Source organism: Podarcis muralis, chromosome 1 (genome assembly GCF_964188315.1).
Source record: "Podarcis muralis chromosome 1, rPodMur119.hap1.1, whole genome shotgun sequence".
Lineage (NCBI taxonomy): Eukaryota > Metazoa > Chordata > Lepidosauria > Squamata > Lacertidae > Podarcis > Podarcis muralis.
In genome coordinates, this window is record NC_135655.1 from 8,653,365 (window position 1) to 8,670,015 (window position 16,651).

Here is a 16,651-nt window from a genome sequence, read left to right on the forward strand (position 1 = left end):
TAGCCTGGAGAAGAGGAGGTTAAGGGGTGATATGATAGCCATGTTCAAATATATAAAAGGATGTCATATAGAGGAGGGAGAAAGGTTGTTTTCTGCTGCTCCAGAGAAGCGGATACGGAGCAATGGATCCAAACTACAAGAAAGAAGATTCCACCTAAACATTAGGAAGAACCTCCTGACAGTAAGAGCTGTTTCACAGTGGAATTTGCTGCCAAGGAGTGTGGTGGAGTCTCCTTCTTTGGAGGTCTTTAAGCAGAGGCTTGACAACCATATGTCAGGAGTGCTCTGATGGTGTTTCCTGCTTGGCAGGGGGTTGGACTCGATGGCCCTTGTGGTCTATTCCAACTCTATGATTCTATGATTGCTGTCTGGAGGGACTATAGCACAACAAAGGTGGGGAAACCTCACCCACCCACCCCCAAAAAAGATCAATTGTGGTTTGAAAAGCTACAGGATTCAGAAAAGAAGTTACAGGATATTCACTGAAACAGCAAGACCACTCTAAAACTTCTGCAGGTGGAAATAGTATTGAAATTGCAGATGGCTACCCTAAAATGTCATGTGCACAAATCACCATGAACAGACAATATAAAGAATGGAGAAGTCAGTAGCGGAACATTTCTGGTTTATTATAACCATAACAGTTCAAGAGAAGTCACTATGAGTTCTTCGTGTGCAGTGCAAATCCAGCTTCATAAATTGCCTTATAGATTTACAGTACATCCCAGCAAGTCAAATGCTGGATCAGCCATCAGCTTTACTCCTCTCCTTATATGTACTAGGTGGGATATCTGCCTTTTCCTTTTTTTAAAGCAGCATGTATACAGTTACTGTATACTCCCATCCTCCTTCCCCATCACAAAACATCTTTTCAAAAAAAGTTTCAGAATTGTTTCACAGATTGGAAGAGATATTGTATGTATTGCTGGCATCATTAGCTAGGTAAAGGTACCCCTGCCCGTTCGGGCCAGTCTTGCCAGACTCTAGGGTTGTGCGCTCATCTCACTCTATAGGCCGGGAGCCAGCGCTGTCCGCAGACACTTCCGGGTCACGTGGCCAGCGTGACAAGCTGCATCTGGCGAGCCAGCGCAGCACACGGAACGCCGTTTACCTTCCCGCTGGTAAGCGGTCCCTATTTATCTACTTGCACCCGGAGGTGCTTTCGAACTGCTAGGTTGGCAGGCGCTGGGACCGAACGGCGGGAGCGCACCCCGCCGCGGGGATTCGAACCGCCGACCATGCGATTGGCAAGTCCTAGGCGCTGAGATTTTACCCACAGCGCCACCCGCATCCCTTTGGCATCATTAGCTAGTTGCTAATAAACACTGCCCACAAACACCTCCCCATCCCCTGCTTCTTGATGTAAATTAGCCATCTGGAAAACTTGCAGGATGTGTTTTGTAGAGCTCATCCCGGGGCAGAATAGAAACATGTTTGCATGTGACGCCGCAATTGTGTTCATATCCACAACAAAGAAACAAAGCACATGGCTTCCCTCAAAGAATTCTGAAGACTGTAATATGTTAAGGGTGCCAGGAATTGTAAGCATTTTCAAACCACTATTGTCCCTGTCCTAAAAAAAAAAAAAAAAAAATCTTATATGTATCTTCAGCATTGAACACATCTGGAGTTGGAGAAACTAGGCAGCCAAGCAAGTAGAGAGTGATCTGCAGTGAGGCATACAGAGAATATACATTTCCCTATTCTTAGCGGGCCAAAATAATCTGTCTCTTTGCTTCCAGGAGTTCAAGATACCCAAATTGCTCCCTGCTTGACTGTGTTGGCTGGTTCCCATTGGGACTGGCATGGCAGAAGACAGGGAAACCAACAGGAGGTGGAGGCAGAGCCATTGAGAGCGGAGACACCTACCAGGTAATTCCAATTCCCCACCCGCACCATTCTTCCCCCTGTTAAATTCTTCAAGGGAAACCCTGCCAAGGCCACCACATGGACTGGATTGTAATTTAAAAGGCAGGAGTACAGAGGCTGGTTGAGGGCAGACCGAGGTTGTTGGAGCGGTGCTCCATTTTTCCTAATGGACCAGCCTCCCGTTACTTGCCACACTTTCCATCAGAGCGAGATCCTTACTACAAACTGTACAAACCATTCAGAAACAAACACTCCTAAATGTGGGGAAAGCTTGAATCTGGGTGAGGTCGTTATTCGGTATTGGGGGGAATGCATTCAGAGAAGTAGGTAGATATTCAGTCTTCTGGCAGAGCTCTAGGGATAAATCAGGCCATGTTTGGCATTGGATCTGATACAGGGGAGGACCCATATAAATGCTCCATTGTGAGAAGAGCCTCAGCAAGCGTAAGACCTCCCTCAGAATCTCCTGGTTCCTTCTGCTCCATTTCCAGTCTTCCCTGTACTTAAATGAACCATATGTTGCCACTTCATGGCAGCCAAAAAACCCTCCAGAACTATTTGGCTATATTAAGCCATGCAGAATGTACAATGTTTCCAGGCAATTTAAAGGTAGTGACTGCAGGTACGATCCTGGAGTCCAAGATCGTTTTGAAACAGGCTGTCTTGGGGATTAGAAGCAAAAGCATAATGAGTTCCTAGGACTCTGGGAGCCTGCACCGATTCTGCACATAACACTAAACCATGGTTTAGTGCCGCAAAAGTGAGCCTCCATGAGCAAGCCCTTAGCTTGTGCATTGCCTTATCCTTGTGCGCAGGACTTCAGCTGAGTTTAGTTTGATTTTAACTAATCTTGGCACAGTGTTATGTATTAGTCAGGTATAACAGTGATCAGTTGTTAAACAAGTCAACTGCAAACCATGGTTTATCTAACTACTGCTTGTTTTAAACCAGGATCCCTGGTTCTACTTCATGCTGAGATTATTTGAAAAGCAGAATTAAACTTGGTAGATGTCTGTGTCTTGACCACATAGGAGGGGGAGAAATGGAGCACATGAGGCAGAGGCTTCGCTCAAGCTCATAGAGTTTCATCTGTGGAGCACTAAACCATAGTTTAGCAATTCATGCAAACCAGGCCACTATTTATGGTAGCTGCTGGCACTGTTTATAGTTTCCCTACCACTGCTTCCTATACAACAGAAAGCTGATTTTTCTGAAAGATATTATCCAGTTCTAGTGCTGCCAAGATGAACTTACAGCCTGCTGAGGCTATTGAAGAGCCATTTCTCAGAGAGAACCTAAGCAGTGTCAGCAGCAGTGATGTGAAGTGGAAGGCATTGCTGCAGAGTCATATTATTATGAGTACCTTTTGCTACACATGCAGTATGAAACTAGGATGATAGCTGTGATTAAAATGGCAAAGAGGACCTCTTTTTTTTTTTAACATTTAGTAACATTTATTTCTGCATTCGGTATCAAGTACATAAGTGCAAATATTCAGAGTCCATAATTAAGTCCTACAGAGAACGTCATACAAATCTGTGATACATGTTACAAGCCGGAAGTCTTCAATTCCCATACATGTTGATCAGCCTGTTGATCCCTTAAGAACAAAAAAAAAGTACTGGGTGGGTTGGTTTTGCCTGATTCTTCTTCTTCTTTTTTTTTCCTTTTAGAGAGTTATACAAAACGGCTTATACCATATCATTACCGGTTTCTCTTTCGTCTTTCATTACTTGTGCTGGAAAAAACACAACAACACTTAAGGACGTCTGTCTACGATTCTAGATAAGTTAGTAAAGATAAACTCAACCAGCAAACCCAGTGGACATAGAAGCAAAACCGCATCAGTGCACTACGCAGGAAAGCCCTAGCGACATGTAACATTAAAAGTTATCGAAGCAATGCCAATAGAAGGAGGAGGAGGAAGAAGAAGAAGTAGTAAGAGGAGCACTAGGAAATAAAAAATAGAAAGTTCAATAGTATTTTTAGGCTCTCACCATCATGCACTTGAGAAGCAACACAAGAATCACACTTAGAACACTTTTCCTCTTTACTATACTTTAGTGCTTGACACACGTGATTGCAAATAGTCTAAGAGAGAACAGAAACAGCAGGAGAGGAGAGAAAAAACAGCTGCTTCGTTGTTTCACATCTCTGAGATCATGGTGTTTGAAAGAGAGAGAGGGGTGAAGGCAGATGTACCATGTTTGGAGCCCTCCGATGGGCACCTCAGCCGCGTTCAGTCCAAACGTCCCTTTCCTTTCCGGGGTCGAGCTCTGGGTGGGAAAGAGTTCTGCAATTCTGAAGCGGGAGTTGGCTGTGGACAGTGCCGATTGGCTGGCTCCCTATGACATCACCCAGACACTCGTCCCTCCCCATCCCCAGAGTACTTCTGCACTTAAAAAACAACAACACAACCCAAAAGTGCCTGAAAATTCAAGTGAAGTTCTCGATTTTATTTTTAAAAAGAAAAAGCTGGACAGCCAACCTGAAGCAACGGGCTGGGGCAGGAGAGACAGACAGCCAATTCACTCGCACTGCAGCTGAGGGACACTCTGTATGCAATCTTTCTATTTTACGTCTGCCTTCACCCAGAGAGAAAGAGAAAGAGAGAGAGAGAGAGACGAACAATAAATTATAAGTAAAAAGTAAGAACAGAGCTGTTTTCATCCCAGACTCCCTCATCATTCACGCCTGTAGGTGAGGAATTCTTGCTGCTGTTTCTACTCAGCCTTCCTCTTTGCGCCTGGGATTTTTGCTTGGATCCTAGAGATGAAAAGGGGAGATTAAAAAGAGAGAATTAAACACTGATTCAGGCAAGCCGCTCCACAGCGTGTTTCATTTTCTCTGCTAGACAGCGCTCATATGGTACAGCTCCTTTCACTTAGAAACGTTTTCAGCTAGGCTGCGCTCACTGCATGAAAAAGAGGCAGTCTCTTTTTGTATCTTCCTTTCTATTTAACCTAATTTGTACACCGATTAATTGCAGGAACCTCTCAGTGGTTTGCGTAAAACATCAAAGGTGCTTTAAAATGATTAATAAAAGTCAGAAGTTAAAAAGAAGTTGACTGAAAATATTTAAATACAAATAAAACCAGCAGTTAAAATATCCCGCCCCTCTCCCCCTACACACAGAAATGTGCATGTCAACTTTGCATACTTGGGTAGTCTTGCTTAAACAAAAACACTATTACCAGGTGCCAAAAATAGGACAGTGGTTTGCCTGATTAAATCTCTGAAAGCCCCTCACCGCACGCCCAGCGAAGAGTTCCGCAGAGATTTGGAGAGACCAGATCAGGGCATGAAAAAGCTAAGCAAGTGTGTTTGGCCAGGACTGGAATTCACATTAATCACATGAAGAGGAGTCTGATTCTGCCTTTTAAAAATCCTGACAGGCCCATTTCAAAAAAGCTGCCTTGATAGGCAGGGAAGAAGGCTCGGTGTAGGATTTGCAATGCAGAATCGTAGAGGGGAGGAACCCTTTTGTTTCATAGCTGATATAAATAAACTGGTATTGTTAATATTATTTCGATTTCTTACCCAGACCTTCATCGTAAGGTCCCAGGGCAGGTTACAACAACATAAAGAAAGGCAATATTAAAATCAGTTAAAACAATTTACACCAGAAGAATTGGGGGTTTGTGTTTGTGTGAGAGGTGTCAAAGGCCAGGGTAAATAGATATGTCTTCAGAATAGTGCAAAAGCTGTACAATGAAGGTGCCAGACAGACCACGGCAGGGAGGGGAAATCCACAACTTAGGGGCTGGCCTAGCAAATCCCATCTCCCTGGCTGCCTCTCCCAAAATGTCCAAGGGCACAATAGGGCTCTCTCTGCTGATCTGAAACCTCCATAAGGTCTGTGGGGAAGAAGGTGGTCTCTTGCAATACGAGAATCTTCCCTAACAATAGAAAGGGAGAGGATCAGGCAAGATTAATCCTTTGTAAGATTCTGCAACCTGAAAAATATATAACTGTGAGGAGTACAATTGGAGAGGCGAGCTGCAGGCTGTTTGTGGACACCCCCAAGGGAAAGTTTGACCCTTCTGCCCTGAACCATCCCTACTGTATAGTTGTCAGTAACTTGACCCTCTAGGAAAACATTGCGTTAGGAGACTCACTTTGCCACGACGGTATTTATGTGGGTCCTCACAAGCCCCAAGTATTGGTCAATCTGTGCCTGAAAAGAGAGGAGGATGGGGGAGAGAAATCAGTGAGGCATCAACATGGAAGAATCACAGAAGAGTTGGAAGGGATCATCAGGAAGCCCTGTTCAGGGAAGTTTTTAATGTGTGACATTTTAATGTATTTTTAATCTTTGTTGGAAGCCGCCCAGAGTGGCTGGGGAAGGCCAGCCAGATGAGCGGGGTACAAACAAAGTATTATTATTATTATTATTATTATTATTATTATTATTATTATTATTATTATTATTATTTCCAACCCCCTGCATTGCAGGAATCTTTTGCCCAATGTGGGGCTTGAATCCTGGGATTAAGAGAATAATTTATACATTTGACAGAGGTGTTCTCCAGAGCTGATGAAGCTAAATCAGCATCATTTCATTTATACCCCACCCATCTGGCTGGGTTTCCCCAGCCACTCTGGGCGACTTACAGCTCTCAACAAACACACACTTTGTGTTAAGATATTCAGTTCCACCTTAAAAGGAACAGGCAGGATTGTTGTGTGTCACAAGCCTGTTTACAGTCCAGCACTGCTTGCTGGGAACTTCCGTTTTGTGAATTGCTTTTGCTTTATGCTGCTTGATTGGACATGAAAGGGAGAAGTCATGTTTTTCCTTTGTCCTGAATAAACAGCTTGTAGATACGCTTTACATATGCCTCTTTTTGCCCTTCTGTTGTGAAGAGTTAATTACTCTGCTGATTAGAGCGTGCTCCAGCTTCTGAAGAGTTCTAAAGCTGCGGGTCGCTGTTTGATGCTGTTCCAAGGACCAGAGATTGCTCGGCTACCGGCCGGTGGGCTGGAGCCAGCTGGGGGCCTGCAAATGGCCCCCATTTCCTTGTACACATCTCAACACTTTGGTCATAATCCCCAAGTGGAAATTTCTTCCATACTTTATAGTAATATTGCCCATTTGCCCACAGTCCATTTTGTAATAATTTGTGTGCAATTGGGGACAAAATAATTAGTTAAAAAATTAAGCTTGGGGAGCGAGGCATTTGGGCTCCGCTTCAGACAGCAAAATGTCTTTGGCCTTTATAGATTATGCAAAATAAATAAATAAATAAATAGAAAATCTTTTTTTTTAAAGAAACCCACACCAAATGGCTAGCAGCCAAACACTTTCTCCAAACTATCTATGCATTACTCACCAGCGCATCTCATCGCTTCCCTATCTTTGCAAAACAGATTTTTTTGTTTTGTAAAAGAAAAAGATCTAGAAAAGCCCCAAGTGTGTATTCAAAATAAAGAATACAGACTGAGAAGTAAAGAGAAATTATCTGTCTATCATCTATCTATCTATCATCTATCTATCTATCTATCTATCTATCTATCTATCTATCATCTCTCTATCTGCACAATGGATTCAGAGAGCTGCATGCAACAATCATTAGTCTGAGGCCACTTTGCACATGACAGCCACCATATGGTGACCCTTCTGAATCACTCCACGGAGTGGGTGTTGCTTCATGGTGAGCTATTCATGTCCAGCATGCAAACCATGCAGTTTAACTTTTCTCCATTCTGCCCACCACAAAATACTGGAAAAGGAAAATATGTGAGGGAGAGAACAAAGCTTCCTGAACCCCAAGAGTGAGCTCTATCAAGCAAACAGCTTCCACGCATGAATAGCAGCAACGTGGAAGGATTCACTGAATCGGCACTCACTTGGTGGCCCCAGACATGTACACTGCCCCATGGTTTCTCTTTGATCAAACCTTCAGCGAGGTACAGAATGCGCCTGATGGCTGCTCAGGCCCCCAACCTTCTACCACAGCCCTGCTGCATATACCTCCACCAGCAGAGTTGATTAGGATTGCACCCTAAAATGGCAACCCAGGGCTGGATCAAGACCTTTAGAGGCCCTAAACCAGGCATAGGCAAACTCGGCCCTCCAGATGTTTTGGGACTACAACTCCCATCATCCCTAGCTAACAGGACCAGTGGTCAGGGATGATGGGAGTTGTAGTCCCAAAACATCTGGAGGGCCGAGTTTGCCTATGCCTGCCCTAAGCACTTAAAAGATTTCCATAGGATCATAGAATTGTAGAGTCGGAAGGGATTCTTGGGCATCTTCTAGTCCAACCATATGCAGCCGTCTGAAACAGGGATCGAACTTGCAACCTTGGCGTTATCAGTACCATGCTCTAACCAACTGAGCTATCCATGTTTTGGTGTCCCGATATAGATCTAATTCAAAATATAAACAATAATAAGCTGTAAAATAACTTTTTATTCTTCGCAATGAAATGAAACCTACAGTAAGATGGGAGATAATGTTTATTTCCCTATACTTCTACTTTATTCCATGCTACAAGTTAATTACTAGCTTACAGCTGAATCTTGTGCTTTCATGCTTTAATTAATATAGACTCAATTTTGTCTCAGAATTTGTAAACTGAAAAGTGGACTTGCTGATCCATGGTAAATCTGGCAATGGAAAATTTCTGTGGTGCCCTCCTTCTCTTGATGCCCAAAAGGTAAAGGATCCCTGACCATTAGGTCCAGTCGTGGCCGACTCTGGGGTTGCGGCGCTCATCTCGCTTTATTGGCTGAGGGAGCTGGCGTACAGCTTCTGGGTCATGTGGCCAGCATGACTAAGCCGCTTCCGGCGAACCAGAGCAGCGCACGGAAACGCCGTTTACCTTCCTGCCGGAGCGGTACCTATTTATCTACTTGCACTTTGACGTGCTTTCAAACTGCTAGGTGGGCAGGAGCAGGGACCGAGCAACGGGAGCTCACCCCGTCGCGGGGATTCGAACTGCCAACCTTCCGATCGGCAAGCCCTAGGCTCTGTGGTTTAGACGACAGCGCCACCCGCGTCCCTTTTCTTGAGGCCCTAGGCATGTGCTTATTTTGCTTAATGGTTAATCCAGCCCTGTGGCAACCCCTCTGGAAATTGTTCCATTCATTTCTTGTCTCTAATCAAATGACTTTTATGGGTGTTTGAGGCACAATAAGAAACTGAAAAACTTGTTTGTCAGCAGATATGGTAGATATGTGCATATTGCTTAATGTGTTTCATCACACCATCAGTTCTCTGAAAAAGATGCTCACCGTAGCTTCCCTCATGGTGGCTGAAAGGTCTCCAAGAAACTACACAATCTCAACTGTTCATGAACCCCATGGCTGCTGGGTAAAGGACTACTGCCTTTCAACATTTCTTTAACAACTGCCTGATTCCCCTTTTGGAGGTCAACCTCCCTAACTGGGCTTTATGGATTAAGGAAACAACTGCAAAATGGGCCTTCTACATACCTGGTACTTGTCGTATACGACAGGTAGAGTAAACATTGAGACCACAGCTAGAGAGAAGGAAAAAGAAAGAGCATTACAATCCCAGAGTTAATAGTCTTTTCCCCTTCTTCTTTTGCAAAACATTTGTATTAAATAAAGTTTTGCAAGCACTGATACATTTCTGAGGGAGACCCTGAAATAGGAACGAAAGTTTAGGAAGGCTCATCATCTTTGTAGCTGCAAGTCTTTCTCGTGCCTAGAGCTCACTGTGAATTGTGTTCCCGATTGAAAGAAGAGGCAGAAGAAGTGAATAATAAATCTCAATTCGGGGAATGTGAAGAGCAAGAAGAAAAAGAAAGAGTGAGAAAGAGAGGGGGGGGGAGAACAAGAACAAATTTATTCAGGCAATTTGCTTTCTGTGTTAAACCTACATGCAAACAGAAGGAACAGAGACGAGAGTGCTAAGTTCCACCACACCCATCACCCTCCCAGCTTGTGGAGGATGAAGGTCTATAGCAGGCAGCCTCCTTCACACACTGAAGCTCCTCGCCTGATTTAGAACCCCAGTTACACAGGTTGGGTTTTGTACATGAGCATGCTAGAGGCAAAGGACAGAATGCGTGTGAGCCAGAGAGCCCATGTTCTGTCACTTTCCACAAGCTGCCACTCGGGGTTGACACCCTGGGCTGGTTCTTACAATAACTGAGATACCGTATTTTTCGCACCATAGGACGCACTTTTTCCCTCCTAAAAAGCAAGGGAAAATGTGTGTGCGTCCTATGGAGCGAATGCAGGGGGGAGGCAGGCGGGAAAAGCCCTCAAGAGCCGCACACAAGCTTCGTGCGCTCTTGCGGGCTTTTCTCCAGGAGGGAGAAGGGACTGACTGGCTGTAGCAGTCCCTTCTCCCTCCTGGGGGAAAAGCCCCCAAGAGCGGCGCCCTCTTTAAAGGCTGTGCGGCTCCTGCAGGCTTTTCTACGAGGTGGGGGAATCCGCCCACCTCCCAGAAAACCCAGGAGAAGCCGCACCGCCCCTTTAAAGAGCGTGCGGCTTCTGCGGGAGGTGGGGGAAGCTGCAGCAGATTCCCTCCTCCCGGGTTCCCTTTGAGGCAGCAATGTGGGAGGGGAGCAGCTTACACTCGTGTAAGCAGCTCCTCTCCCACTTTCCTCCTTCAAAGCAACTACGGAGGAGGGAAGGAAGGGGACCATGGATCCTCCGCTGCTGGAGGCTTCAGCGGATTCCCCCCCCAGCTTAAGTGGGGTGGGGGAAGTGTGGCAGGTAGGGGGGTACCTACCTAGACAGTGAAGCCACATGTCTCTCCAATGAAAATTGGGAGTGGGCATTGTGTGAAGTGGCTGTGGATCTCCTGCCGCAGAACTGTAGGACTGTATAGAGTTGGGAGGGCCACCCGAGGGTCATCTAGCCCAGCCCCCTCACAATGTAGGAATCACAGCTAAAGAACGCCAGGCAGATGGTCCCCCAACCGCTGCTTAAAAGCCTCCAGTGGTGGAGACCCCAAACACCTTCCGAGGTCATAGAATTGCAGGGTTGGAAGGGAACCCCAGGAGTCATCTAGTCCAGCCCCGGTGGACAGCATGCGCAATCCATCCCGTTGCGCAAGACTAAAGATGCTGCGCAAGGCTAAAGAAGAAGCCAAGGCAGCGAGCGGGATGGATCGCGCTTGCTGCCTTGTCTTCTTCTTTAGCTGCACTGGAGAGGTTTAGCTCCTGGCTGGAGAGGTTGTGCGGCTATGGACCCCGCGCGCTGTCTTGGCTTCTTTGCTCTTTGGGGCTGGGGGGGGGGGGAACCCGGGCTTCCCCTGCAGCCCCGAGAAGGTCTGGGAGAAGTGGACAGGCTGCGTGCAGCCTGTCCGTTGCTCTTTGGGGCTGGGGGGGGGAATAATATTTTTTCCCTTGATTTCCCCCTCTAAAAACTAGGTGCGTCCTGTGGTCCGGTGCGTCCAATAGAGCGAAAAATACGGTACTTCATCTCAATAGTTGGAAAAAAGGAACATTGGAAGCTTCCTTATACCAGATCAGACTATATATCTGTATAGCCCAGTCAGGGTGGCATGATGGAGTGGCGGCACTTACCAGACCTCCCAACAGCCGTGCCACTGATGCTTACTTAAGAGGGGCGAAGCAGCAAGGAGGTTGGCGTGGTGCAAGCACAGTGGCGTAGTTTTCTGAATGAGAACTTAAATAAGTCTCTATGGGACTACCAGCCAAGAAGTTATAATTGGTCTGGTTCACGCATAACACTAATCCATGGTTTACTGAAGTGTGCTTTAGTAAACCATGAATTAGCGTTATGTGCAAATCCTGCCCAATGGCTAAACTCTGGTTTGTTTACAAATTAAACCATAATTTGAAGTCATGGTTGTTGTTGTCTTACCAGCCTTGGTTTAACTATTATGTGTGAACCCAGCTTTGCTTGGCTACCCCCCCCCCCCAGCTACAATGACACGAGGCCAGAGCAGCTTGAAAACAAAACAAGCTTTGGGGAAACAAGCTGTAGTTTGTTTGATCTTCTTTGAGGGAACTTATGGTTAACTCATGGTTTGTTTGTTTTTGAAATGGATTAAAACAAACCACGGCTTAGCATTCTGTGCGAACCAGGCCAGCAGGAAACAATTGACACTGTAAGGAGAACATATTTCAATGGAGTTGATGAAGCTGTCTTGTCCCAAGGGATACTGCTGCCTAATTTCAAAAAAGATATCTTAAAATAAATGATTGACCTTACCCATTATCAGAAGAGTTAGGCCATTGAAGAGGGCTCCAACGTAAGTCAATAGCCACATTAGTACTGCAAACTAAATTGGAAAGACAGTAATTACATCTCCCACAAGCACACTATATTGACAACAGAAAAGTGATAACAGACCCAACAGACATTTAAAGCACATAACTTACCCAAAGAATCCTGGGAACTGTAGTTCTCCTTTGCATAGCTGTGTTTCCAAGCATCCTTCGTAAACTACAGTTCCCAGGTTTCTTTGGAGGAAGTGATGTACTTTAAATGCACACTTAATGTGCTTTAAATGTATGGTACAGAAAACTCTGGAAAACTTAGCTTTATTATTTCAGTTTCCTGATCATTATCCCCCTAGATTTATTTAGCTAAATCTGGGCTAAAATGTCATATTATAGTATACAACTGAGAGTGAATTGTGCAAAATAAGCAAATATATGACTATCATTTATTTGTACAGGCTGCAGAACTGAGTTTCCACTTGGCACAGAACTGGGCTTTCTCTTAATGCAAAACATGTCTTTTAAAAAAACACACCTTTTATTATAAGAAATGAATAATATTCCTAATAAACATAAGCACAAACACAACTAAACAATATAGACATACATAACAGTGTGCGAAAACATCAAATCCCAAAGGCAGATGAGGAGTAGGATTTCTATTTTCTATGTTTGACATTTAGGTTATTTTGGGGACTAAAACAAAACCCCCAAAGTGCTGTTACAAATTTGAATGCTTATTTTACGAGTTCTATATCTGCGTATCCCTGACTGGGATGTGTGTCTCACCATCTTCCTCAGAACATTAAAAAAACCCACAACCAAACCCCAAACTGCATGCAGCTGTATCTATAGGATCTTTGTTTCAATTAACCGATTTACGGAGGCCCTTTTCCCATGGATTACTTTTAATTCTACACTGCCTTGGAAGAAATCAATAAGTAATTAGCTCACATGGGCACATTCCCAAAATACATGTGTGCAATGCACTCAGGGTTTTTTAAAGCACCTCCTACTCCGCTGCGAACAGGCCTGTTCCAGCCCTTAGGGCAGGAACAAGGGAAGGGAGACAGTCTACAATGGCCTCCTCCTTCGGAATTAAAATCTGTGTATTTATCTTAGATCAGGTCTCTAAACCAGGGTTCTTCAGCCCTGAGTCTCCACATCATCTCCCAGGACCTTGACGACTGGCCAAGCTGGCTGGGGATGATGGGAGTTTTAGCCCCACGGCGCCCTCTGTTGCTCAGCAACATGCAGGGTGAGATGTCAGAGGGGGAGAAGAGCCAGCAGAACTTGGGACTGTCCTGCTGCTGGGGAGCAATGGCAAGCTCTGACTCCTCTCTACCCCTCTGACTCCATCGTTCTACCCGGACACTGAGGTCCAGCTCCGAGGGCCTTCTGGCGGTTCCCTCCCTGCGAGAAGTCAAGTTACAGGGAACCAGGCAGAAGGCCTTCTCGGTGGTGGCACCCGCCCTGTGGAACACCCTCCCACCAGATATCAAAGAGAACAACAGCTACCAGACTTTTAGAAGACATCTGAAGGCAGCCCTGTTTAGGGAAGCCTTTAATGTTTAATAGATTGTTGTATTTTAATATTGTGTTGGAAGCCGCCCAGAGTGGCTGGGGAAACCCAGCCAGATGGGCGGGGTATAAATAAATAAATAAATTATTATTATTATTATTATTATTATTATTATTATTATTATTATTATATCTCTCTCAGTCTGTGCTCACACTGTGACGCCCAGCCTCTAAGCCTGTCCTGGGAAGGCCTCCTTCTCCTGACCCCTTCCCCTTGTTCGCTCAAACCCCCTGCTTCTAGCACCTCCCAGTTCGCCCCTTCTTTAGACTGCTCTTCAGTGTCCCACCACCAGGATCCGGGATCTAAGTCATCTTCTTCTGTGCTCTCCCTGGGGGGGGGGGCTCTTGAGTGGGCACCACCCACCACTCTTCCTCATCCAGCCATTCCCTGATATCTGGCTTGGCCAAAGCAGCCTCACAGGCCAGATGGTGAGGCCTGTCTTGCTTCGTTACACAAGAGGAGCCCGCTGGATCAACCCAGGGGCCCATCTAGTCCGGCATCCTGTTCTCACAGTAGCCAAGGAGGTTCCCACCCCAGAAGCAGTAAATTCCATATGTGAATTATGTCTTGCACAAAGGAGTTATTTTGCCTGCTCTGAACCGATCCACTTCATTGGGTGACCCTGTGTTCTGGTGTCATGAGAGAAGGATAGATAGATAGATACAGTGGTGCCTCGCAAGACGAAAATAATCCGTTCCGCGAGTCTCTTCGTCTAGCGGTTTTTTCGTCTTGCGAAGCAACCCTATTAGTGGCTTAGCGCTATTAGCGGTTTAGCGACTATTAAAGGCTTAGCGGCTAAAAGGCTATTAGCAGCTTAGAAAAGGGGGGGGGGGAGCGGAAAAAATCGCAAGACGTTTCCGTCTTGCAAAGCAAGCCCATAGGGGAAATCGTCTTGCGAAGCGCATCGAAAAACGGAAAACCCTTTCGTCTAGCGGGTTTTTCGTCTTGCGAGGCATTCGTCTTGCGGGGCACCACTGTAGATAGATAGATAGATAGATAGATAGATAGATAGATAGATAGATAGATTTTATTTATATCCCACCCTCCCCAGCTGAAGCCGGGCTCAGAGTGGCTAACAACAGTAAAGTAATACAGCATTCTAAAATCAATTAATTCTAAAATCAGTTCAAATCAAATTAATGGCAACTATTGGGCTAGAGTTCTGTGAAGAATTACCAAAGGAGGGGGTCAGGCTGTGCCTTGGCCAAAGGCCTGGTGGAACAGCTCTGTCTTGCAGGCCCTGCGGGAAGATGTCAAGTCCCACAGGGCCCTGGTCTCTTGTGACAGAGCGTTCCACCAGATCGGAGCCACAGCCGAAAAAGCCCTGGCTCTCGTTGAGGCCAGACTAACCTCTCTGTGGCCCGGGACCTCCAAGATGTTTTTGTTTGAAGACCGTAAGGTCTTCCGTGGGACATACCAGGAGAGGTGGTCCCGTAGGTACGAGGGTCCTAGGCCGTATAGGGCTTTAAAGGTTAAAACCAGCACCTTAAACCTGATCCTGTACTCGACCGGGAGCCAGTGCACCTGGTAGAGCACTGGGTGAATGTGATCTCGCAGCGAAGACCTCGTAAGGAGTCTCGCTGCGGCATTCTGCACCCGCTGGAGTTTCTGGGTCAGTCTCAAGGGCAGCCCCACGTAGAGTGAGTTACGATAATCCAGTCTGGAGGTGACCGTCGCGTGGATCACAGTGGCTAGGTCAGGGCGAGAGAGGTAAGGAGCCAACTGCTTAGCTTGGCGGAGATGAAAAAATGCCGCCTTTGTTATAGCTGCAATCTGCGCTGCTCTCTCCACCCCATTCGTAATAGCAGGACTCTCCCTTTTGAAAACCCCCCAAGCCACTGATCTGGAAACCCAAGAGTACCCAAGTTTGGCTAGCCTCTAGTTTTTGCCGTCCACGTACTTTTAAGGAATCCACCAGGTCCTGGACCAGGAAAAGCCGCCTGAGTTCTTTGACTGTGCTGTTCACGTACGACTGGAGGCAATCTGTGTATTTCTGAATCTGTTCCTGGGAGAGCGACATTTCCATTTCCAAGTAGCTTCTGTCGAAAAAGCGTAACTCAGATCATGAAAACACCAGTGTTAATGCAAAGTCCCCCCACTGGGCTCTTCTCCCCCCTTCCTTGCATATCTTTGGACTGCAGACAGAAACATGCAGACTATACGGGGCACATGCAGACCATAATATGGCTTTCTCCTAGGGGTGGAGAATTCTGTCCATTTCAATTTGTTTCAGTTTCTCACTTTTCCAATCTTCAGTTCACCACATTTCCACATAATTAATTTTCCAACATCTTATTGGGGTTTTCTCCTAAGGTACACAATTTTGCCTAACATGCATGTTTTAAAAAGTTATTGTTTATTTCATTAAATTTATACACCGCTTGATGGTTTTTTTTAAAAAAAAAAACCTTCAAAGCGGTTTACAAAAAGATTAAATAAAATAAAGAAAAAATTACTACCCTGCTTCAAAACACAACATTAACATACTAAATACGTTTGTGCAAGCAATTTTTCCTAATGGTGAAAATAACAGAAAATGCATTCTAATATATATACATTTGTACACAGACTTCCCCCTAATATATGATTTTTTCACATACATTTCTGGTTGGGGAAATGCATTGCAAAATTTGGATAATGATTTATGAAGGATAACTTGTGTTTTGGTTTGCAAACTGTTTTGAGAACTGCAAATCTGCCACAACCTGAAGTTGCCCCCGTGCCCCATCTCCCACTGGACCCAAATCACCGCCTCACTGTTCCTCCAGACCAAAAGCCTATTGTCTTGCGTTCTCCAACCGCCAGAACCTACCCACAGCAGGTGGCGCTGTGGTCTAAACCACTGAGCCTCTTGGGTTTGCCGATCGGAATGTCAGCGGTTCGAATCCGCGCAACGGGGTGAGCTCCCATTGCTCTGTCCCAGCTTCTGCCAACCTAGCGGTTTGAAAGCACACCAGTGCAAGTAGATAGTTACTGTTGCAGCAGGAAGGCAAACACTGTTTCCGTGCATTCTGGCACTCATCACGGT

General features: G+C 45.6%; 1 protein-coding gene and 1 long non-coding RNA gene across 5 annotated transcripts in view; both read right to left on the reverse strand.

Moving 5' to 3' along the window:
- Positions 1-204: 204 nt before the first annotated feature.
- The window catches only part of LOC144325941 (uncharacterized), a 151,706-nt gene continuing 135,259 nt past the window's right edge, over positions 205-16,651 (reverse strand). The window contains exon 4 of the long non-coding RNA XR_013391111.1: positions 205-1,111. This is a non-coding gene — a long non-coding RNA (uncharacterized LOC144325941). The remainder of the gene's footprint in view (positions 1,112-16,651) is intronic.
- RTN1 (reticulon 1) overlaps positions 3,298-16,651 on the reverse strand; it is a 126,440-nt gene continuing 113,086 nt past the window's right edge. For 2 of the 4 annotated variants that reach the window (XM_028736779.2, XM_028737034.2), the window contains 5 exons: positions 15,524-15,662; positions 12,031-12,100; positions 9,310-9,356; positions 5,988-6,046; positions 3,298-4,635 (listed from right to left, as the gene is read on the reverse strand). In XM_028736779.2, the coding sequence (XP_028592612.2) occupies positions 4,593-4,635; positions 5,988-6,046; positions 9,310-9,356; positions 12,031-12,100; positions 15,524-15,662 (358 nt within the window). In that variant the 3' untranslated portion in view covers positions 3,298-4,592. Of the gene's footprint in view, positions 4,636-5,987; positions 6,047-8,168; positions 8,242-9,309; positions 9,357-12,030; positions 12,101-15,523; positions 15,663-16,651 lie in introns of all 4 variants that reach the window. The other 2 variants (XR_013391097.1, XM_028736861.2) reach the window with 2 other exon arrangements.